The 24,132-nt window shown below is 38.3% G+C and overlaps 1 protein-coding gene across 1 annotated transcript in view; it reads right to left on the minus strand.

The window, feature by feature from the left end:
• LOC128647592 (N-acetyltransferase 8-like) overlaps positions 1–3,370 on the minus strand; it is a 39,035-nt gene extending 35,665 nt beyond the window's left edge. The window contains exon 1 of the mRNA XM_053700349.1: positions 3,343–3,370. Coding sequence (XP_053556324.1) covers positions 3,343–3,345 — 3 coding nt within the window. The 5' untranslated portion in view covers positions 3,346–3,370. The remainder of the gene's footprint in view (positions 1–3,342) is intronic.
• Positions 3,371–24,132: the final 20,762 nt, after the last annotated feature.

The following is a 24,132-nucleotide window of genomic DNA, read 5'->3' on the forward strand; positions in this document are numbered from 1 at the left end:
CCAACCGGGCAGAAGTGGTCCTCCAGATAGGCAGAAGTCTTCATTCAAGCCGGGCAAAAGAGGTCCTCCAGACGGGCATAAGTCTTCATCCAAACGGCATCTTCTATCTTCATCCATCCGGCGCGGAGCGGGTCCATCTTCAAGACATCCGACATGGAGCAGCCTATTCATCTGTCGGCTGACGACTGAATGGAGGTTCCTTTAAGTGATGTCATCCAAGATGGCGTCCCTTTAATTCCAATTGGCTGATAGAATTCTATCAGTCAATCGGAATTAAGGTAGAAAAAATCCTATTGGCTGATGCAAATTAATTTTGTTAGGGTGATTAGAGTAGGTGTAATTAGTTTAAAAATCTTGTAATTATTTTATTATTTGGTGGGTTTTTTTTTCCGTACTTTAGATAATTTTATTTAATTGTAATTAACCCCTTAATGACCAAGGACGTACGCCACACGTCCTCAAAAAAATACAGTTAATGACCGAGGACGTGTGGCGTACGTCCTTGGTCTGGAAAGCAGCTGGAAGCGATCCTGCTCGCTTCCAGCTGCTTTCCGGTTATTGCAGTGATGCCTCGATATCGAGGCATCCTGCAATAACCCCCCTTGGCCATCCGATGCAGAGAGAGCCACTCTGTGGCCCTCTCTGCACCGGACATCGGTGGCCGGTATCGTTGGTGGGTGGGAGCAAGTCTGGGAGGCGGGTGGGTGGCCATCGATGTGCCGAGTGGAGTGGAGGGGGGCGGGATCAGGGGCGGAACGGGCGGGAGCGCGCATGGGAGCGCGCGCGTGCATGGGAGCGCGCGTGCATGGGGGGCGGAGGGCGGGTGCGTGCACGGGGCGGGAGCGGGAGGGAACCGCTACACTACAGAAAAATAAACTGAAAAGTAAAAAAATAAAAAGTTTTTAAAGCTGTAAATAAACAGCTAAGGGATCTGGAAGGGGTGGGGGGTTGATCTTGGGGGGGGGGGAAGCTACACTACAGAAAAGGTCATTTTTTTAAAAAAAAAGGCACATTTTTTTTACTAAACTGGGTACTGGCAGACAGCTGCCAGTACCCAAGATGGCGCCCATTAAGGCAGAGGGGGAGGGTTAGAGAGCTGTTTGGTGGGGGATCAGTGAGGCTGGGAGCTGGGAGCTAAGGGGCGGCCTTCTAATTACCAAAAAGCAACGCCAAAGCCATATATGTCTGCTATTTCTGAACAAAGGGGATCCCAGAGAAGCATTTACAACCATTTGTGCCATAATTGCACAAGCTGTTTGTAAATGATTTCAGTGAGAAACCTAAAATTGTGAAAAATTTAACGTTTTTTTTAATTTGGCGGTGAAATGGTGGCATGAAATATACCAAAATTGACCTAGATCAATACTTGGGGTTGTCTACTACTACACTACACTGAAGCTAAAATTATCCCTAAAAGCTCCCTACATGCTCCATAATTAACCCCTTCACTGCTGGGCATAATACACGTGTAGTGCGCAGTGGCATTTAGCAGCCTTCTAATTACTAAAAAGCAACGCCAAAGCCATATATGTCTGCTATTTCTGAACAAAGGGGATCCCAGAGAAGAATTTACAACCATTTAAGCCATAATTGCACAAGCTGTTTGTAAATAATTTCAGTGAGAAACCAAAAGTTTGTGAAAAAATTTGTAAAAAAGTGAACAATTTTTTTGTATTTAATCGCATTTGGCGGTGAAATGGTGGCATGAAATATACCAAAATGGGCCTAGATGAGTACTTTGGGATGTCTACTAAAAAAAAATATAAACATGTCAATGGATATTCAGAGATTCCTGAAAGATATTAGTGTTCTAATGTAACTAGTGCTAATTTTGAAAAATAATGGTTTGGAAATAGCAAAGTGCTACTTGTATTTATGGCCCTATAACTTACATAAAAAGCAAAGAACATGTAAACATTGGGTATTTCTAAACTCAGGACAAAATTTAGAAACTATTTAGCATGGGTGTTTTTTGGTGGTTGTAGATTTGTAACAGATTTTGGGGGTCATAGTTAGAAAAAGTGTGTTTTTTTCAATTCGTTCCTCATATTTTATAGTTTTTTTTATAGTAAATTATAAGATATGATGAAAATAATGGTATCTTTAGAAAGTCCATTTAATGGCGAGAAAAACGGTATATAATATGTGTGGGTACAGTAAAAGAGTAAGAGGAAAATTACAGCTAAACATAAACACCGCAGAAATGTAAAAATAGCCTTGGTCCCAATTGGACAGAAAATGGAAAAGTGCTGTGGTCATTAAGGGGTTAATTGTATTTAATGTAGGGAATTAATTAAATTATAGTATAGTGTTAGGTGTTAGTGTAACTTAGGTTAGGTTTTATTTTACAGGTACATTTGTCTTTATTTTAACTAGGTAGTTATTAAATAGTTAATAACTATTTAATAACTATTCTACCTAGTTAAAATAAATACAAAGTTTCCTGTAAAATAAAAATAAACCCTAAGCTAGATACAATGTAACTATTAGTTATATTGTAGCTAGCTTAGGGTTTATTTTATAGCTAAGTATTTAGTTTTAAATAGGAATTATTTTGTTAATTGTAGTAATTTTATTTAGATTTATTGTAATTATATTTAAGTTAGGGGGTGTTATGGTTAGGGTTAGACTTAGGTTTAGGGGTTAATAACTTTAAAATAGTGCGGCGACATTGGGGGCGGCAGATTAGGGGTTAATAAATGTAATATTAGGGGTGTTTAGACTCGGGGTTCATGTTAGGGTGTTAGGTGTAGACATAAAAGTATTTCCCCATAGGAATCAATGGGGCTGCGTTAGGAGCTTTACGCTGCTTTTTTGCAGGTGTTAGGTTTTTTTTCAGCCGGCTCTCCCCCATTGATTCCTATGGGGAAATCGTGCACGAGCACGTTTTACCAGCTCACCGCTAATGTAAGCAGCGCTGGTATTGAGGTGAGATGTGGAGCTAAATTTTGCTCTTCACTCACTTTTTTGTGGTTAACGCCGGATTTCTAAAAACCCGTAATACCAGCGCTGTCTGTAAGTGAGCGGTGAGCTTAAACTGCTCGTTAGCACCGCACCCCTCCTAACGCAAAACTCATAATCTAGGTGTAAGTTTTTACCAAAAGAAAAAGGGAAACTTAATAATTGAAAAGTTTTTAAAATCATACACTCTAGCTAAATCAAAAAAGTTTCATTATGACCATATCCCTTTAATAATATCAGTTAATTGTAGAAAGGCTGGCAAATTCCATAGCTAATATAAGTTCATTATATTGGTAAAGCTGATAAGTTTTGTTTCTCTTTTTTGAATCTTATAAAAAAAATTCTTAAAAGAAGGGAAGAAGAGATAATGATTTGTTTTACCATTTTATGGTGCTGCTCCGAGCAGAGAGAAGGTGATATATGTAGAGTGCATGGGGCATTCTCTCTTCTGCCTGTAAAGATACCGCAGCAACTTCTGGGTTAAAGGTTTCACTGGGATCTATATAATGACAACACAAACAGCTGCTGTGCTACAAGTACGTTTAAAGAGACGTTGCAGACAAAATTGAAATGAACTTCACTGCATTTCACTTTTGAACAAATACATATTTGCAATTTACTTGCATTAGCAAAAATGCTTATAGTAAAAGCTATAATTGTTTTTAGTGTTAGCTTTTACTGTGCATGTGGAGCATACCTAAATATGCTCTATGCACTGGTATTTTAAGCTGTGTGGCTGCTAAGAAGCTGTCAGTTCCTAACCATGTATCATGTAAATCGAGTGATCATCAGCACACTACAAGTACCAACAGCTCTGTGAACAGATACACTGTTAAGGCTGCTGCATGAAGCATATTTATATATGCTTTACATGCCCAGTAAAAAAAAAACACTTAAGAGGTATTTTACTAGACACAATTTTGCTAATGTAGTTATATTGCATATATATATATTTATTTATTTAAAAGTGAAATGCAGTGCTGGACATTTTAGTTTAAAAAAGAATAAAACCTCTTCACAAATGAGAATTCTCAGCTCCTCCATCTGCCCTGTACTCCTCCTCTGGGATCCCCTTGGCATGTAACCCATCTCTTGCCAGCAAGCCTTACCCCTTAACCAGCTAGTCCTCCTGCTGTGTGCAGTGCTTAGTGAAGTTCTGACAGGCAGAGAGTGACACTTGCAGTGACGCAGCACTGAGAGGGAGGACACAAAGAGCAAGGTTAAAAGAAGGGAAGGGCTTTGTTATCAGTCACTGCCAGCTTATGAATAAATCGCTGCCTCCTCAGTAACTGCACCAGAGTATCTACATTTGTGTATATAGAAAAGGCCCGGATGACACAGTGGAAGGAGGGCACCTGTAAACCCACTTCCCCCCCAGGAGTGGATTATTCCAAGATGGGTGGGGTTGGTGAAGGTTGATAAGACCCTGACCAGGAAGTGAGGTCACAGGTGTCCTTACCGGAGCAGCACGGTAGGAGGTGTGTCCCGCCCTCCCTCCCTGAATGGTTAGGTTGGTGAAGTGTCGCAGCAATGGCGGAAGTGCTTGCTAGGTTCTATTGAGGCTTACACCTAATGGAGTATGGCTGGCATTTATGGAGGTGTAAGCAAAAAGAAAGTGAGGAACACCCAGCCCTGGAAGGGGTGGGGGCTTATGAGAAAGTAAGAGCAAGCACTGAGGTGGGCTGAAAATTATGTTGTAAAAAGTTAAGTTAAAGCAATGTTAATTTATTTTGGTTTGTGTTAATAAATAAGCTGCAGCCTTTTCTCTCCCAATTCGGTGTTGTGTATTTATTGATCAAGGAACGAGTAATTGGAAATGTGGGGTCAAGCTGTGTACCTGCAATGCAGGCTGAGAGAAGAGGCTGTAACTGATGAAAACCCTAGGATCACATTTGGATCTATTACACACGATTTACATAAAACGACTGACACAATCCTGGTCTCCTCAGGACCACTAGAGAGGCTTTAAAGGGACAGTCTACTTCAGAACTAATATTATATAAAAATATAGATAATCCCTTTATTAATCATTCCCCGGTTTTCCATAACAAACACTGTTATATTAATATACTTTTTACCTCTGATTACCTTGTATCTAAGCCTCTGCACACTGTCCCCTTATTTTAGTTCTTTTGACAGACTTGCATTTTAGCCAATCAGTGCTGACTCCACAGGAGTGAGCACAGTGTTATCTATATAGCACACATGAACTAGCGCTGTTTAACTGGGAAAAACTGTCAAAATATACTGAGAGAATAAAGCAAATTTGATGATAAAAGTAAATTGGAAAGGTGTTTGAAATTGCTTGACCTATCTGAATCATAGAAACATACGGCTAGATTACGAGTTTTTGTCAGTAAGGTGAGCGTAGAGCAGAATTTAGCTCCACATCTCACCTCAATACCAGCTTTGCTTACTGTAGCGGTAAGCTAGCTAAACGTGCTCATGCACGATTTCCCCATAGGAAACAATGGGGCTGAGCTGGCTGGAAAAAAAACTAACACCTGCAAAAAAGCAGCGTTCAGCTTCTAACGCAGCCCTATTGTTTCCTAAGGGGAAAGAAAACATATGTCTGCACCTAACACCCTAACATGAACCCCGAGTCTAAATACCCCTAATATTACACTTATTAACCCCTAATCTGCCGCCCCCGACATCATCGCCACCTGCATTATATTATTAACCCCTAATCTCCCGCTCCGGACACCGCCGCCACCTACATTATAGTTATAAACCACTAATCTGCTGCCCCAAACACCGCCGCCACATACATTATACTTATTAACCCCTAATCTGGCCCCCCAATGTCGCCGCAACTATATTAAATTAATTAACCCCTAATCTGCCGCCGCCAACGTCACCGCTACTATAATAAAGTTATTAACCCCTAAACCTAAGTCTAACCCTAACACCCCCCTAACTTAAATATAATTTAAATAAATCTAAATTAAATAACTACAATTAAATAAATGATTCCTATTTAAAACTAAATACTTACCTATAAAATAATGCCGCTTGGATGAAGCCTTCTTCCAGTCCGGATGTCCTCTTCTGCCCGGATAGGATGAAGACTTCTGCCGGTCTGGATGTCCTCTTCTGCCCCATCGGATGAAGACTACTGGACGGATCGGATGACCACTTGTGTCCAGCTGGGTGAAGACAGCTCAAGGTAGGGTGATCTTCAAGGGGGTAGTGTTAGGTTTTTTTTTAAGGGGGTATTGGGTGGGTTTTAGAGTAGGGGTGTGTGGGTGGTGGGTTGTAATGTTGGGGGGTATTGTATTCTTTTTTTTACAGGTAAAAGCGCTGATTACTTTGGGGCAATGCCCTGCAAAAGGCCCTTTTAATGGCTGTTTGTAAATTAGTATAGGGTAGGGCATTTTATTATTTTTTTATTTTTTATTTTATTTTATTAGGGGGCTTAGATTAGGTGTAATCAGTTTAAACTTCTTGTATTTTTTTTATTTCTGTAATTTAGTGTTTAATTTTTTTCGTAATTTAGTGTTGTTTTTTTTTTCCGTAATTTAGTTTATTGAATTTAATTGTAATTAATTGTAGGTAGTTTAGGTAATTTATTTAATTATAGTGTAGTCTTAGGTCTAATTGTAACTTAGGTTAGGATTTATTTTACAGGTAATTTTGTACTTATTTTAGCTAGGTAGCTATTAAATAGTTAATAATATTTAATAACTATTGTACCTAGTTAAAATAAATACAAAGTCATTTAAAAAGGGGGGTTAGAAGAAATGCAGGCTGCACTAAAATAGGATATTCCGTAAAAAACAAGACTTTATTTCATCTCTTAAAACATATACAAACACAATCCATGGTAGTTACCCAGACACACCGGGAGAAAAAGGATACTTTCCGACGCGTTTCCTGCCCACACAGAGCACTTCATCAGGGATAGCAGCTGTTTCCCATACATGTTATTTGTTAAGAATGAAAGTGTTAACCCTTAATGGCCAAAACAGTTAGCCTATTCACCTCTTCAACAATCGATTTTATTGAACAAGGGTATAGCACAGTCAACTCAAAAAATATTACAAAATTTTCATTCATAGTGATACAACAGTTATTTATACTTTTTTTAATTTAATTAGTAAATATTTTGGGTTGTCTATTCCCGGGTTTCAGTTATTGAGTTCTTTAGTTTTTTAAGCATTTAAATTTTAAAAAAATCCAAATATTCATTTATTTAGAATAGCCTATCTCATAGAAACTCATCTTATTCCCAATTTAATGTCGTAATATAACAATGGGTATAGTTTAACTGTATCTATAATGTATCAGCAATGACAAATAGTGGGAGCTAGCTGAAATTTAGTTTGTACCAATTACTCACAGAAGATTTTTTAACTTCTCTTGCCAATTAATGATACTTCTGAGACGTGTCACACATTTTAACTGAATCCTCAATTACAATTTAATAAACGTTTATAAATGTTGTTAGTTTTTATTCCTATGCTGATGTATATAGGAAAAAAGCATTCCCCTCAGTTAGTCGCCGGTATATAATTGTGAGTCCCAAATTTTATTCATTCCTTTTGGGAAACCGGTCTCCAACTTATGAATCCAGAAGGCTTCCTTCCTATTAAGTTTTGCTAATCTGTCACCCCCTGAAATTCTCTTGGGTACCCTATCAATTACTTGAAACTGAAACAATGTTAATATTTGATCTTGCATAGCTCTATCATAATTTGCTCCTTGTCTATGTGTTGCAAAGTATTTAGCCACAGGGGTTTTGGGTTCTTTTGCCTCTATAGATAGGAGATGTTCACGTATGTGCTCTTTTACGGCTCTGATAGTTCTACCAGTATACTGTTTGCCACACAGTTTACAAGTTATTAGGTATACTGTAAAGTCAGACTGACAAGTAAAATATTGAAAAATATTAAACTCATGTTAAGTGGTAAATCATTCAAAAATATCTCCTATTTTCACATATTGACAGCTTTTGCATGGTCTCGCCCCACATTTAAAAGTACCTTTCTTAGGGGTTAACAATGTTTCTGTGCTCACTGACTTCTCTCTATATGACTCTGAGAAATTCCTATTGACATATTGAGCTATAGTTTTTGCTCTTCTAGAAACAAATTTTACTCCATTATCAGAGATGTTAGCTAATGAAGTTTCTTTCTCTAAGATTGGAAGATACCTTTTCACTATGCTACATACTTTATGGTATTGGTTACTATATTGAGTAGAAAACACAATTTTGTTCTCAGGATTATCATTCTTGCTTTTATCTCTCAAATGTGTGTCTCGATCCATTTGTCTTACATAATTTTGTGTATGCTCTAATTGTTTCCTATTATAACCTCTATCAATGAGATTTTTTCTCAGTTGGTCTGCATGTCTATTGTACTCCTCTACACTACTACAGTTGCGGCGCAGCCGAATAAATTGTCCTTTTGGTATGGCACTTTTTAGGTGTTTAGGGTGATTAGATTCTGCTCTTAAAATGGTATTTCCTGCCAGGTCCTTTCTAAAGATTTCCATGCTCACAATTTTGTTATTCATATCAGCTTTTACTTTAAGGTCTAAGAAGTTTATACTATCTCTTGCCCAGCTCCAAGTAAATTTTAGGTTCATACTATTGTTATTTAATGATGTAACAAATTATTCCATCTGTTCTATACTGCAATTCCAAATTATGAGTACGTCATCGATGAACCTAGTGTAGAATCTGATGTTCTTTTTATAATCATTAAGGTCCCCAAATATTTTAAACAATTCTAAATATCCTAGGTAAATATTGGCATAAGAGGGGGCAAATTTTGCCCCATTGCCGTGCCTCTCTGCTGTAAGTACATTTTACCTTTGAAAACAAAATAGTTATGAGTTAATAAGTAGCTGACAGCATCTATGAGGTAGCTGATAAAGATGATATCAAAATTAGTATAAAGTTTCAAGATTTCCTCTAGAGCTAACAGACCTTGTTTATGAGGGATGCAGGAATATAATGATACTACATCAATAGTTAATAATAGATCAGAGTCCCTCAGCTTAAACCCATCTAACTTCCTTAAGAGTTGTTTAGTATCCCTAAGATGACCTGGCATACTGACCACTATGGGTTGTAAAAACCCATCAACCCATTCTCCTATTTTTTCTCCTAAGGTGCCAATTGTGGAGATAATGGGTCTCCCTGGTGGCTTTGTTGGGTTTTTATGGATTTTAGGAAGGTGTTTAAAGGTAGATATTACAGGGAACTTAACCAATAAGAGTCAACTGACTTTTCATCAAGTATACCTAATTTCTGCCCCTCTTCTAATAGTAAATCTAATTCCTTGACAAATTTTGAAGTAGGATTAAATGTTAGTGCTCTATAGATGTCTGTGTCATCTAATTGAATAAGTGCTTCTCTTTCATATGCTACTCTGTCTAGAATGACAATTGATCCTCCTTTATCGGAATTAGTAATCACTATATTATCAGTCATCTGTAATAGCATGTATGGGAAACAGCTGCTATCCCTGATGAAGTGCTCTGTGTGAGCAGGAAACGTGTCGGAAAGCATCCTTTTTCTCCCTGTGTGTCTGGGTAACTACCATGGATTGTGCTTGTATATATTTTAAGAGATGAAATAAAGTCTTGTTTTTTATGGAATATCCTATTTTAGTGCAGCCTGCATTTCTTCTAACCCCCCTTTTTGAATGACTTTGATATTTATCAGCATATGGGAAACACTGTCTTGAAGATTTTGCAACCTGATGAACATTTTTTCTAATGCAAGCCGCTGCCTGTGCAGTGCATAATCAATGAGCTAACTAGCTGGTGTGCTAAGCGTTTGTTTGTGGGAGACGACAGACACAAGCCGTAATACACATCCACCTTGCTTGCGGTGGGACGTGAGAGACACAAGTCTGAACAGACATCCACCCTTCCTGCGGTGAGTAGGACCGGTTATAACATATAAATGCATTTGTAATTATACCGGTGTGGGATTAACACCACTGTAAGTTATCAAGATACAGCTTTATGAAACGGAAGTTAAAAGTTTTCTACAATATAGCTCAGCTTTGTTATATCTGTGGCTTTGCAAATTAGAATTGTGATACTTGGTGCTGGATATATCTACTATGTCGTTACAATAATTGATTACACTTTTTTCATCATTTATGCACCATTGAACAATGCACAAATATTGACTTTTGAACATGTGTTTTAAAGCACAGAAAATTTGTTATACTTGAAGCCATTTAAGCCTATGTGAGTGCAAAACGGAGTTCTATGTATGAATGTTGGCTATTCTAAAATAAATACAAACTTGCCTGTGAAATAAATATAAATCCTAAGCTAGCTACAATGTAACTATTAGTTATATTGTAGCTATTTTATGGTTTATTTTACAGGTAAGTATTTAGTTTTAAATAGGAATAATTTTAAAAAATTTGTTAAATTTATTTTGTTTATTTTAAATTATATTTAACTTAGGGGGGTTAGGGTTAGTTTTAGACTTAGGTTTAGGGGTTAATTCCTTTAAAAATAGTAGCGGCGACGTTGGGGGTGGCAGATTAGGGGTTAATAAATGTAAGTAGGTGTCGGCGATGTTAGGGTAGGCAGATTAGGGGTTCATAAGTATAATGTAGGTGGCGGCGATGTCCGGTCGGCAGATTAGGCATTAAAAAAATTTATTATAGTGTTTGCGATGTGTGGGGGGGGGCTCGGTTTAGGGGTTAATATGTAGTTTATATGTGTTAGTCTACTTTGTAGCACTTTAGTTAAGAGCTTTATGTTCCGGCGTTAGCCCATAAAACTCTTAACTACTGACTTTTAAATGCGGTAGAAGTCTTGACAGGAGAGGGTCTACCGCTCACTTCTTCCAAGACTCGTAATACCAGCGTTAGGGAAATCCCATAGAAAAGATAGGGTACGCAATAGACGTAAGAGGATTTGTGGTAGCCTCGAGTCGCAGAAGAAAAGTGAGCGGTAGACCCTTTCCTGCCAGACTCGTAATACCAGCGTTAGATAAAAAGCAGCGTTGGGACCTCTCAACGCTGCTTTTTAAGGCTAACACCAAACTCGTAATCTAGGCGATAGAATTTGAAGGTAGATAAGAACCAAAAAGGCCCATCAAGTCTACCCATATTACATGTTACTTTTTCCTTAGGATAGCCTTATGCATGTCCCATCAAGTCTACCCATATTACATGTTACTTATTACTTAGTATAACCTTATGAATGTCCCGACTTCCGGTGGGCGGGCGCACCAGCAGGACGCAAGAGAAAGGAGCTCCGTGTAAACGGAGGATAAAAGTGAGTGAATTAACCTCTATAAGTGCCCCACGGCTCAAATCCTAGGCGGTATCATCCACGGTACCCGTCGGACACTTGATAGAGCATGGAGCAACCATCAAGCTCCACACCGGAGGGCTACACGAAATATCGCCGGATGGCGGATTGCAGCAGTCGCTGCCACTCACAGGAGAAAACATCGACACAAGTGAGCACACAGAGACACTGTAAGTGACTGGGACACTAAAGCTGGGTGTGGAGAGACAAATAATATAAACATCTCACAGCAAAAAGTATTTGGGCGCGAAAACAAGCGCCATTTTGGGCCCAGATCCTCAGTTACTTCCGATCACCCATGCAGTAGTTTGGGAGTTAAGGAAACTAGAGACTGAATTAATAAGACACGGCACAATCTCTGCTCACTAAGGGAATACAGATTTAGTGACTGTAAGCTGGAAAACAATAAATAAAAATAATAATAAGCAAAACCCCTTGAAAACTGAGCGTCAGGACACAGGACACCCAAAACTCCCAACCCCATACGCCACTCTGACAAGAACAAGACAAGACTCATTACAAGAGGGAAGAAGGGGATAACAGAGAACGCATTAAAAAAGCCACAAAGAGTAGTAGAGATAGACAAAAGCAGCCGCACTATCGACGCATCTCCTACTGCTTTTTTCTTGAATTTCTAAACTGTGAGACAAGCAGCAAGAATGACACACTAAACAAAAGCCATAATCCCCCCCTCCTGAAAACCCTCTGCACCTCGGAAAATACTGATTTCAGACACATGTTTTGAACCTATAAAACTTCTCTCTCTATTTTGTAGTCTTTGAAACCAGACCTGTTTGCATGCAAAGATATTTCTCACCATATCATAAAAAGATTGATACAATGTCGGGAAGGCAGAAACAGCCAGATAGGCGCACTAAAAACCACATGGAAACCCCAGAAATAGATCATTCAAGAACGGATGCTGCTGATCTTCCTGCGCAAGATACACACCCAATAGTGTCCCAACTCTCTGCCCTTTTCTTACCCAAGATTGAGCAGCTCCAGACTGGTATGGACACGCTTTCTACAGACTTTAAAGCCTTTTCGTCACGCCTAACAAATGTGGAACAGAAAGTGGGGGAAAATGAGGAAAGACACAGAGAAGCTTCATCATCTATCACCAACCTCCAAAAGCAAAATAGGATGCTACAAGCCAAACTGGAAGACCTGGAGAACAGGTCAAGGAGGAACAATATTCGTATAGTTGGAGTTCCAGAATCCGTCCCATCAAGGGATTTGATAGACTTTGCAGAAACAGTTCTCCCAGGCCTCTTAAAACTCCCAACTTCTAGTATACCATGCATGGTTGAACGAGCCCATAGAATTGGAATGTTACAGAGAGATAATGTGGAGGAAAGAGCCCCAAGACAGATAATGGTACGTTACCTTAACTATAAGGACAAAATGTTGATGATTAGAGCCTACAGACAGATGCTGAATGTCACATTTGAGGAGAAAAAAATATATATCTTTCAAGATTACTCGGCAGAAGTCACAAAGAAAAGGAGGGAATTCTCGCCATACTGCAAAGAGTTGATAGCTCAAGGGGAGTCAGTGGTGCTACTGTACCCAGCCAAACTAAGGCTGCAAACAGCACAAGGTCCGAAAGTGTTTGAAACCCCACAGCATTTGCAGCTATTTTTGGAACAGGCAAAGAAACCCCTAGGTAACATGCAAAGAGTGAGAGGTGAAGAGGACACTGACACTTGAATCAGGAATGTATTTTGAGACTCTTGTAAAGAACTACATCCAAGGCTTAGCAGCCTTCACTGATCAAAAAGAGGGTTGTTAAGAACTCTGCGTGGTACTGCCACGGATTAAATAACCGTACTAGAGACTAGGGAGGGGGGGAGGGCTAGTGGGTTTCAGAAGTTCATTTAACCAGTTATTCAGTTGTTCTGTTCGATTGTTAACTTGTTTATTTAGTTGCTAACTTGTTTAATCTGTATTACTGTTTCACAAAAGGGATCCAACTTCCTGCCTATGCATTATAGCTCATCACTGCAACCAGGGAAATCTACTGACATTTAACTGTGAACTTTATCTTCAGAGCCAGGGAAAAGGGAATTGATCTGAATCCAGGCATTTTGGTAAGACTGTACTCTCTCTCTCTACCAACCAGAAGTAAGTAGCCATAACACGAACCATAATCACAAAACAAAACACTATTGAACTGACTAATTTGCATATACTTAGTGATACAAACCATGAAAATTGTGTCATGGAATGTGGGGGGTATCACATCCCCTATAAAGAGAAAGGCTATACTTAAATACCTTAGAAATCAGAAAGCTGACATTGCTATCCTTGAAGAAACCCACTTATCAAACATAGAACACCAAAAACTGAGACAAGGGTGGGTTGGGGAGGTGATCCATACCACATATGAGACAAAGCGAGCAAGGGGAGTTGCTATCCTTTTTCGGAAAAACTTAGAATATACTATTGACAAACAACAAGTAGACAGGGAGGGGAGATATGTACTTATTAAAGTACAGTGTGAAAAGAAAACTCTTACTATTGGGGGGGTATATGGCCCACACACTAACAAAAAGGAGTTTTGGGGAGATCTAAGCAGCAAAATATTACAATTTGCAGACACCCAATTGATTTTGGGTGGCGATTACAACATAGTCCCGCAGACTCCGGCAGACAGGTTTAGAGACCCCGCATCAAACATTATGCAGAACACAACTCTACGCAACACTAGAAGGGATTAAAATGTCTAAATTTCGAAACTCACTGACACTAGCAGGCACTAGCAGATATATGGAGGGACAAACACCCAGAGGAGAGAAACTACACCTGCTCGACACCAGCTAAGAATACACTTTCAAGGATAGACTTATTTTTGACAACCTATTTACTAGGACCTAACATCACTGACGCACACATCGACGTTCCCACAATCTCAGATCATGCACCTATTAGTCTCAAAATTAACCTTGCACCACAAAGGGAGGGACCCTGTAGATGGTTCTTTCTGAAATATCTCTATGGGGATGTTAACTTCAAGAATACACTGGTAGGCGAGTGGAGAACATATATGAACTTAAACAACGCACATAAAGATAACACCCAATTGCTTTGGGAGACAAGCAAAGCAGTCATGAGGGGAATAATAACCTTGTACGCGGCAGGCAAATTAAAAAAGATGAAAATAAGAACAGAACTATTACTTAGGAGATTGTTGAGTGCCAGGACCAAATATCTGCGTAACCCTAACATCACCACAAAACACAATTACATGGCAGCGAAAACTGAGAGGGACATAGCACTCAACCAAGACACAAAGAGGGGAATGACAGCAATGCAAGCTAAACTTTACAGATATGGGGACAGAACGGGAAAGTTCCTAGCTAGACTTACCAAACTTACCAAACCCAGCAGATACATCAATGCCATTAGAGGAGAAGACACAATACATACAACCACACCGGACATACAAGCGACTTTCAACAAATACTATCAAACACTATACAAGGGTACCGAGGTGGATAGACAGACACAAGACCTATTCTGGGAATCCATATCTAACCCACATATCTCGGAAGAACACTTAAATCTTTTAAATGCAACAATAACAGAGACAGAGACCTTGAGAGCTATAAACGCTCTTTCACTTGACAAAACCCCTGGGCCTGACGGACTACCCGGGGAATATTATAAATTGTTGGGAGTTAATGTGGCACCGACTTTATGACAGGACAAGTTACGACCGTTTCACGGAAGCTAATGTTAGCTAATGTTAGCATTATTCCCAAAGCGAACAGAGATCCACTCTTACCTCAGTCTTACCGCCCTATATCATTAATGAATCAAGACTACAAACTATTGACGAAAATTCTAGCAGAAAGACTTGCAATAGCTTTACCCACTCTAATACACACGGACCATACGGGCTCGTAAAGGGTAAAGGGACGCTCGTCAGTTTTGAACCTTAGAAAACTCCAATTCATTCTAACACACTTCTGGAACAAAAGAGGGGAGGGGATACCCAGGCAGCGTGTGCGCTGTTGGTAGACGCGGAAAAGGCCTTTGACATGGTCCTATGGGATCATCTTCACTACACATTGAACAAATTTGGTATAACGGGTCTTTTCGCGCACAGGGCACTTTACGCTAATCCTAAGGCATCCATACTAGTCAATGGGGTCCCCTCCTTCCAACTGGGTAGGGGGACAAGGCAGGGGTGCCCACTTTCACCCCTGCTCTTCGATCTGGCGATCGAGCCCCTGGCCATTAAAATAAGGTCAGAAACAGAAGGGTTGTGGGTGGGAGAAGTAAAATGTTACTTGTTGCTTTTTGCGGACGACATGATACTCTACATGCAGAACCCGAAAGAAAACATTTCACATATAATGCATCAATTTGGCCTCGTTTCGGGTTACAAAGTGAACACGGATAAATCGGAACTGATTTGGTTGGACAAACAGTCAACACACACAGCCCTACCATTTAGCTTCAAACACGTCACAGACTCTTTCACATACTTGGGAATTAAACTCTTGACAGACCCCCAAAAATGGTATCAACTGAACTACCACCCCCTGATTAAAGATATACAAGAGATGTTGCTTAGATGGGGTAAACTACCTGTCTCATTGGCGGGAAGGCTAGCATTCATCAAAATGATTATATTCCCAAAGCTTCTTTATTTGTTCCAAATGATACCGGAAAACATACATAAGTCACACCTAAATCAGTTAAACAAAACATGCCTTTCCTTTGTGTGGGCAAAGAAAAAGCATAAAATACAAGCTTCTAGGGTGAGGGCGGAAGTTGGCTCGGGGGGGGTTGCGCTCCCCGACTTCGAGGCGTACTGCGGGGCAGCCCAAATTAAATACATATTAGACTGGCTAACTGGGAATCAGCATTTTACACTACCAGCACTGGAAACACAACCAATATCTCCTTGGTCACTACAGGCCATCCCACACATGTCGCCCAACCAAATTACCAAACTCCTAACTGAATACCCTATGCTACTCCAGCCCCTTCGAGCCTGGTGGAAAATGTGTCGGAAGCTCCAGTTTAACCACAGCTACACAAGATATCTCCCATTAAGTGGGAATCCAGAATTCCCAGCGGGAATAGACGCTGGAGTATTTACCACATGGAAAACAAGAGGACTAACCTCGGTCTCCCAGTTCATAAATAGCTTGGACATGACAATTAAACCGTTCAGAGACATACAATCACAATATAACCTGCCACATAAACATCATTTCGCATACTTACAGGCAAGACAATACATCAATGACTTACTCAAACAAGAGGAACTACGGAATTCAAATCTGGGAATTAATAGATTAATACACAGAAAAGAACAAGGAGAGACATCCATTTCACCCATATATAAGCTCCACACGAAACAGACCAATGATGCAGTAATACACCACATTAGTGACACCTGGACGGCTATACTGAACACAGAAATTACAGCATATATTGTAAAACAAAGCATACAGAAAGTGAGGAAGGCAACGCTATCAGTGGTAAACAGAGAGTCGCACACTAGACTTATACACAATGCGTATATACCTCCAAAGATTTATAAAAAATGGAGACCAAACACAGAAGGAACTTGTCAGAAGTGTAGAGCACCGGAGGCAGACATAATGCATATGATATGGAGTTGCCCAAAGATTAACAGGTTTTGGGCGATGGTGGAACATTGGCTAAAGTCAAATACCCCAACGCCACCCTCAGGGAACACAGTAAAGTGGACTAGCAATGTAATCTTACAGGCCAGGAAACTGATTTTCAGGGGTTGGTTAGGTGGTAAAGCCCCCACGATCCCACAACTCAAAGCAAGTATACAGAACCAATTAACAGCAGAGGCTGTAGACGCACTGGCAGATATACAGAGTAGAACTAAACCCTTCATTCGGAAATGGGAACCATATATTCATACATTGGAAATTTCCTTGCAAACACGTATCCTGTACCCTCTTAGGAACACCGAGTTCTTACTAGGAGAGCGAATCAAAGGAAATTGGGAATTTCTCTACAAAGAGAGAAACAGAAACCAAAGGGACACAGCATAATCTACACACTGACAAAACAGTCTGTTAGTCTTGATGGAGAGGAAGAGAGCAGGTAATCTTGAATGCAACATTGAATGTGAGAGGGAGAGACTGCTGGGGGGGGTTGGGAAAATTGATGGGAGGGAATAAAATATAAAAGAAGGGGTTCTGTAGGGTTGAATTTCAAGTTGAACTAAACATACTGTAATGAAGTCAATTTTGACATTGTATCTGAAAATTGATTGTTAATCTATGGTAACCTCTGAAGAATAAATAAAGTTTATAAAAAAAACCTTATGCATGTCCCATAAAGTCTACACATATTACATGGCAATGTTTTATTAGTATAGCCTTATGCATGTCCCATCAAGTCTACCCATATTACATGTTACTTATTACTTAGGATAGCCTTATGCATGTCCCATCAAGTCTACCCATATTATATGTTACTTATTACTTAGGATAGCCTTATGCATGTCCCATCAAGTCTACCCATATTACATGTTACTTATTACTTAGGATAACCTTATGTATGTCCCATCAAGTCTACCCATATTACATGTTACTGTTTTCCTATGATAACCTTATGCATATCCCATCAAGTCTACCCATATTACATGTTACTTATTACTCAGGATAACCTTATGTATGTCCCATCAAGTCTACCCATATTACATGTTACTGTTTCCTTAGGATAGCCTTATGCATGTCACATCAAGTCTACCCATATTACATGTTACTTATTACTTAGGATAACCTTATGTATGTCCCATCAAGTCTACCCATATTACATGTTACTGTTTCCTTAGGACAGCCTTATGCATGTCCCATCAAGTCTACCCATATTACATGTTACTGTTTCCTTTAGATAGACTTATGCATGTCCCATCAAGTCTACACATATTACATGTTACTTATTACTTAGGATAGCCTTATGTATGTCTCAGCAAGTCTACACATATTACATGTTACTTATTACTTAGGATAGCCTTATGTATGTCTCATCAAGTCTACACATATTATATGTTACTTATTACTTAGGATAGCCTTATGTATGTCTCATCAAGTCTACACATATTACATGTTACTTATTACTTAGGATAGCCTTATGTATGTCTCATCAAGTCTACACATATTACATGTTACTTATTACTTAGGATAGCCTTATGTATGTCTCATCAAGTCTACACATATTACATGTTACTTATTACTTAGTATAACCTTATGCATGTCCCATAAAGTCTACCCATATTACATGTTACTGTTTCCTTAGGATAGCCTTATGCATGTCCCATCAAGTCTACCCATATTACATGTTACTGTTTCCTTAGGATAGCCTTATGTATGTACCATCAAGTCTACCCATATTACATGTTACTTATTACTTAGGATAGCCTTATGCATGTCCCATAAAGTCTACACATATTACATGTTACTGTTTCCTTAGGATAGCCTTATGCATGTCCCATCAAGTCTACCCATATTACATGTTACTGTTTCCTTAGGATAGCCTTATGCATGTCCCATCAAGTCTACCCATATTACATGTTACTTATGACTTAGAATAGCCTTATGCATGTCCCATCAAGTCTACCCATATTACATGTTACTTATTACTTAGGATAGCCTTATGCATGTTCCATCAAGTCTACCCATATTACATGTTACTTATTACTTAGGATAACCTTGTGTATGTCCCATCAAGTCTATACATATTACATGTTACTGTTTCCTTAGGATAGCCTTATGCATGTCCCATCAAGTCTACCCATATTACATGTTACTTATTACTTAGGATAGCCTTATGTATGTCCCATCAAGTCTACCCATATTACATGTTACTTATTACTAAGGATAGCCTTATGCATGTCCCATCAAGTCTACACATATTACATGTTACTTATTACTTAGTATAACCTTATGTATGTCCCATCAAGTCTACACATATTACATGTTACTTATTACTTAGGATAGCCTTATGTATGTCTCATCAAGTCTACCCATATTATATGTTACTGTTTCCTTAGGAGAGGCTTATGCATGTCCCATCAAGTCTACACATATTACATGTTACTGTTTCCTTAGGATAGCCTTATGCATGTTCCATCAAGTCTACCCATATTACATGTTACTTATTACTTAGGATAGCCTTATGCATGTTCCATCAAGTCTACCCATATTACATGTTACTTATTACTTAGGATAACCTTGTGTATGTCCCATCAAGTCTATACATATTACATGTTACTGTTTCCTTAGGATAGCCTTATGCATGTCCCATCAAGTCTACCCATATTACATGTTACTGTTTCCTTAGGATAGCCTTATGCATGTCACATCAAGTCTACCCATATTACATGTTACTTATTACTTAGGATAGCCTTATGTATGTCCCATCAAGTCTACCCATATTACATGTTACTTATTACTTAGGATAACCTTATGTATGTCCCATCAAGTCTACCCATATTACATGTTACTGTTTCCTTAGGACAGCCTTATGCATGTCCCATCAAGTCTACCCATATTACATGTTACTGTTTCCTTTAGATAGACTTATGCATGTCCCATCAAGTCTACACATATTACATGTTACTTATTACTTAGGATAGCCTTATGCATGTCCCATCAAGTCTACACATATTACATGTTACTTATTACTTAGTATAACCTTATGTATGTCCCATCAAGTCTACACATATTACATGTTACTTATTACTTAGGATAGCCTTATGTATGTCTCATCAAGTCTACCCATATTATATGTAACTGTTTCCTTAGGAGAGGCTTATGTATATCTCATCATGTCTACACATATTACATGTTACTTATTACTTAGTATAACCTTATGTATGTCCCATCAAGTCTACACATATTACATGTTACTTATTACTTAGTATAACCTTATGCATGTCCCATCAAGTCTACACATATTACATGTTACTTATTACTTAGGATAACCTTATGCATGTCCCATCAAGTCTACCCATATTATATGTTACTGTTTCCTTAGGATAGGCTTATGTATGTCCCATCAAGTCTACACATATTACATGTTACTTATTACTTAGTATAACCTTATGTATGTCCCATCAAGTCTACACATATTACATGTTACTGTTTCCTTAGGATAGCCTTATGTATGTCCCATCAAGTCTACACATATTACATGTTACTTATTACTTAGGATAGCCTTATGTATGTCCCATCAAGTCTACACATATTACATGTTACTTATTACTTAGGATAGCCTTATGCATGTCCCATCAAGTCTACACATATTACATGTTACTGTTTCCTTAGGACAGCTTTATGCCTGTCCCATCAAGTCTACACATATTACATGTTACTGTTTCCTTAGGATAGCCTTATGCATGTCCCAGGAATATTTGAATTCCTTTACAGTCTTTCACCTAGATACAGGTTTTGCGCAATAGAGGGTTTGAAACGAATGCAACAAAAATTACGAGATTTTGAAAAGCCGGCTTGTGCGTGCAATATGATTAAGTTGAGCTCCATACCGTCGAAAAAAAACTAACACATGAAACATGGAATGAAAAGCTCCGTAACGCAACCCCATTCATGTCTATGGGGAAAAAAAGTTACGTTTAAACCTAACACCCTAACATAATCCCCACGTCTAAACACCCCTAATCTGCTGCCCCCAACATCGCCAACACCTACATAATGTTATTAACTTCTAATCTGCCACTCCCAATATCACTGCCACCTAAATAAATCTATTGACCCCTAATCTGCCGCTCCCGATATCGCTGCCACTATACTAAAGTTATTAACCCCTATTCCCCTGCACCCCAACATAGCCCACACTATCGCTGCCACTAAATAAAGTTATTAACCCCTAAACCTCTGGCCTCCCACATCACTACCACTAAATAAACCTATTTACCCCTAAACTGCCAGCCCCCACATCGCAGCAACCTAAATGAAACTATATTAACCCCTAAACATAAACCTAAACCTAACCCTAAAACTAACCCTAACCGTAACCCTAAACCTAACCCTAACCCTAACCCTAACCGTAACCGTAAACCTAACACCATTACGAATCATGGATCCATGCTTAAAAATACAAGAAATAAAAACATACAGTGATATAAAATGAATGGTGGGTTGATATAAAGATACAAAAATACAAAAATATAAAAATACAATTACATGTAATAAAAACAATTATAAGTAATAAAAGCAATGTTATAACAATGTCCAGATGCTATATTAAGTACGCCCTCTAGGGAGTGCTAGTTCCCCATAAATGTCTATAGTCGAAATAAAAGTCTTTTGGATAAATGTCCCTTGGAAAGTGAATAAAAAAGATTCAGTTCATCCGTGAGGAGATAAAAATTGATCCCTAATGTGTAAACTTTTCCCAATAAAGATAGTGAAAAAGAGGCAAATAAACTTGGTGTTCAATAATCCAGTGAAAAGTGGTTCACTCCTGATGTGAAAAAACGTGAAAAAAAAAGTGTTAAAATTGGTGTGTAAAAAAATATACTAGGGTAAAAATTATACTAGTTTGGAAATACTGACAAGAATAAAAAATATAAAAGTGTAGAAAAAGTCAGTGAAAAAATAAGGTTTTGGATTGAGAAGATCCTGATGTTAGGATGACTTGCAACTTAATAGGACATGAAAAAAGTTACTGTGGTAGTAAAAAAGGCTGCTCAATCAGAGTATGTGCTAGGAATCAGCTGCTGATGAAAGGAACATCCTCAACCTAAAAGAAATAAGAAACATAAATGGCGCAATAACGTACTAGAATCAAAGAAGTAATGGAATAAGGCTTACCAATCGGTCAACGCGTTTCGCCCGCGATAGGCCTTTATCAAGACTGATTGTTAAGTGTTGCTGGTAGCTTTTTAAAGCCAAAAACCGGATGTTCAACATTAATTGACTTCCGGGTTTCTAACTTGTGATACAAAAAGTTTAAAACATATTAACAAATAGTAAGTGAACGATATACATAAACAGTCTTCACTTTAGACAAAACGAGTGTTTTTAAATCAGAACGAATGCTTTTAAATTACAATATTTAATAATCAGTATGCCTTGTCTCCGTGTACAGTGTGACGTCACTTCCAGTCAGAGATTTTTTTAGAACGTAGATTGTTCAAACTATAATCATATTATGTGTAATTTCCAGCTATATTTAAGAGATAGGTTAGATAGGTTAGAAATAGGTAAAAACCGGGTAAAGGTGAATCGGACTTGATTTCATGTCCTTAATTTCAGCTGTCTGATTGGTCGTGACGTCACGATAGGCGTCTGGGCTTAGGGGTAAAAAGTTAAAAAGTAGACATGCAGAATAGACCTGATTTTATAATCAAATCCACTATGTGTTTTGTTCACTTATAGACAGATAGAATTGATGCCCAAATAATAAAATTTGAATAGCAGAACTGACTTATTGTTATATCCATCATTGAGGCTAGCTGATTGGCCGTGACGATACAATAGAAATCTAGGCTGGTGATTGGTAGAAACCGGAGGTGTGAGATGACTTGAATCAGGCAATTGGGCAAACTCATAGTATGCTGGAAAGGTGTGTGTGTATATCATAATCTGATTGGGTAATGTAGTATGTTCCAATATAATACCCTGTAAGTGAAAACACCTATCTATAGATAGAGAGAGATTAATTACGAAGTGGTTATCCTAAGAAAGAATTTGTTGGGTAATATAGTATGTTCCAATATAATACCCTGTAAGTGAAAACACCTATCTATAGATAGAGAGAGATTAATTACGAAGTGGTTATCCTAAGAAAGAATTTGTTGGGTAATATAGTATGTTCCAATATAATACCCTGTAAGTGAAAACACCTATCTATAGATAGAGAGAGATTAATTACGAAGTGGTTATCCTAAGAAAGAATTTGTTGGGTAATATAGTATGTTCCAATATAATACCCTGTAAGTGAAAACACCTATCTATAGATAGAGAGAGATTAATTACGAAGTGGTTATCCTAAGAAAGAATTTGTTGGGTAATATAGTATGTTCCAATATAATACCCTGTAAGTGAAAACACCTATCTCTAGATAGAGAGAGGATAATTACGAAGTGGTTATCCTCAGAAAGAATTTATTGTGAGTGGATAAAAGAAAACCTTATATTAGGATTATCTATAAAAAAAATTGAAAGAGATGTAAAGCCAAGGATGAGTTCTGAATGTTCAAAAAATGTTGAATTCATTACGTACATAATATCTAAATAGTGCAGACAATAATATGCTCTTGAAACCAAAATGGTCCTCACAGATAAAACTATATAGCCAGTGTGAGTGGCTTAACGTATTTAACTTGGAGACTTAAACCGCTAGGTCTAAGTGATAAATAGGGTCAAATGGTTCAGAAATAACCCACTCAAAAAATGTAAAATGAACAACCAAAAACCGGCTAATATTTCCAAAGGAGTGGGGGCAATAAAAACGCTCTATTTAAAAAGGGGGACAGTACTAACCCTCTATTGGTAAAATAAATGCCATATTTAGTAAGTATATGTAAGGCTATGGTCGGTTCGGATGAGAAAAACTGATAATAGTATCTCTTTAATAATAGACTCTTAAGGTGTGGCAGCTGAAGGGTCATATTTATAGATGTATAGTGGTAAGACGGCATATCATATTGGTGATGTAAATGTGACCATTGACGGTCTGAGCAAGAATTATCAATAATCTATATATTGATTAGTTTTAATCCAAAATCCCACTTTCGGACAATAAACCCTTCGGTATTATCAGCCGTGTGGATTATGATCCTTCATATATGCTTAACCTAATACCATAGCATCTATACTGACATAATTACAGAAGTGAGTTTTAAGGT

This window comes from Bombina bombina, chromosome 2 (genome assembly GCF_027579735.1).
Source record: "Bombina bombina isolate aBomBom1 chromosome 2, aBomBom1.pri, whole genome shotgun sequence".
NCBI lineage: Eukaryota > Metazoa > Chordata > Amphibia > Anura > Bombinatoridae > Bombina > Bombina bombina.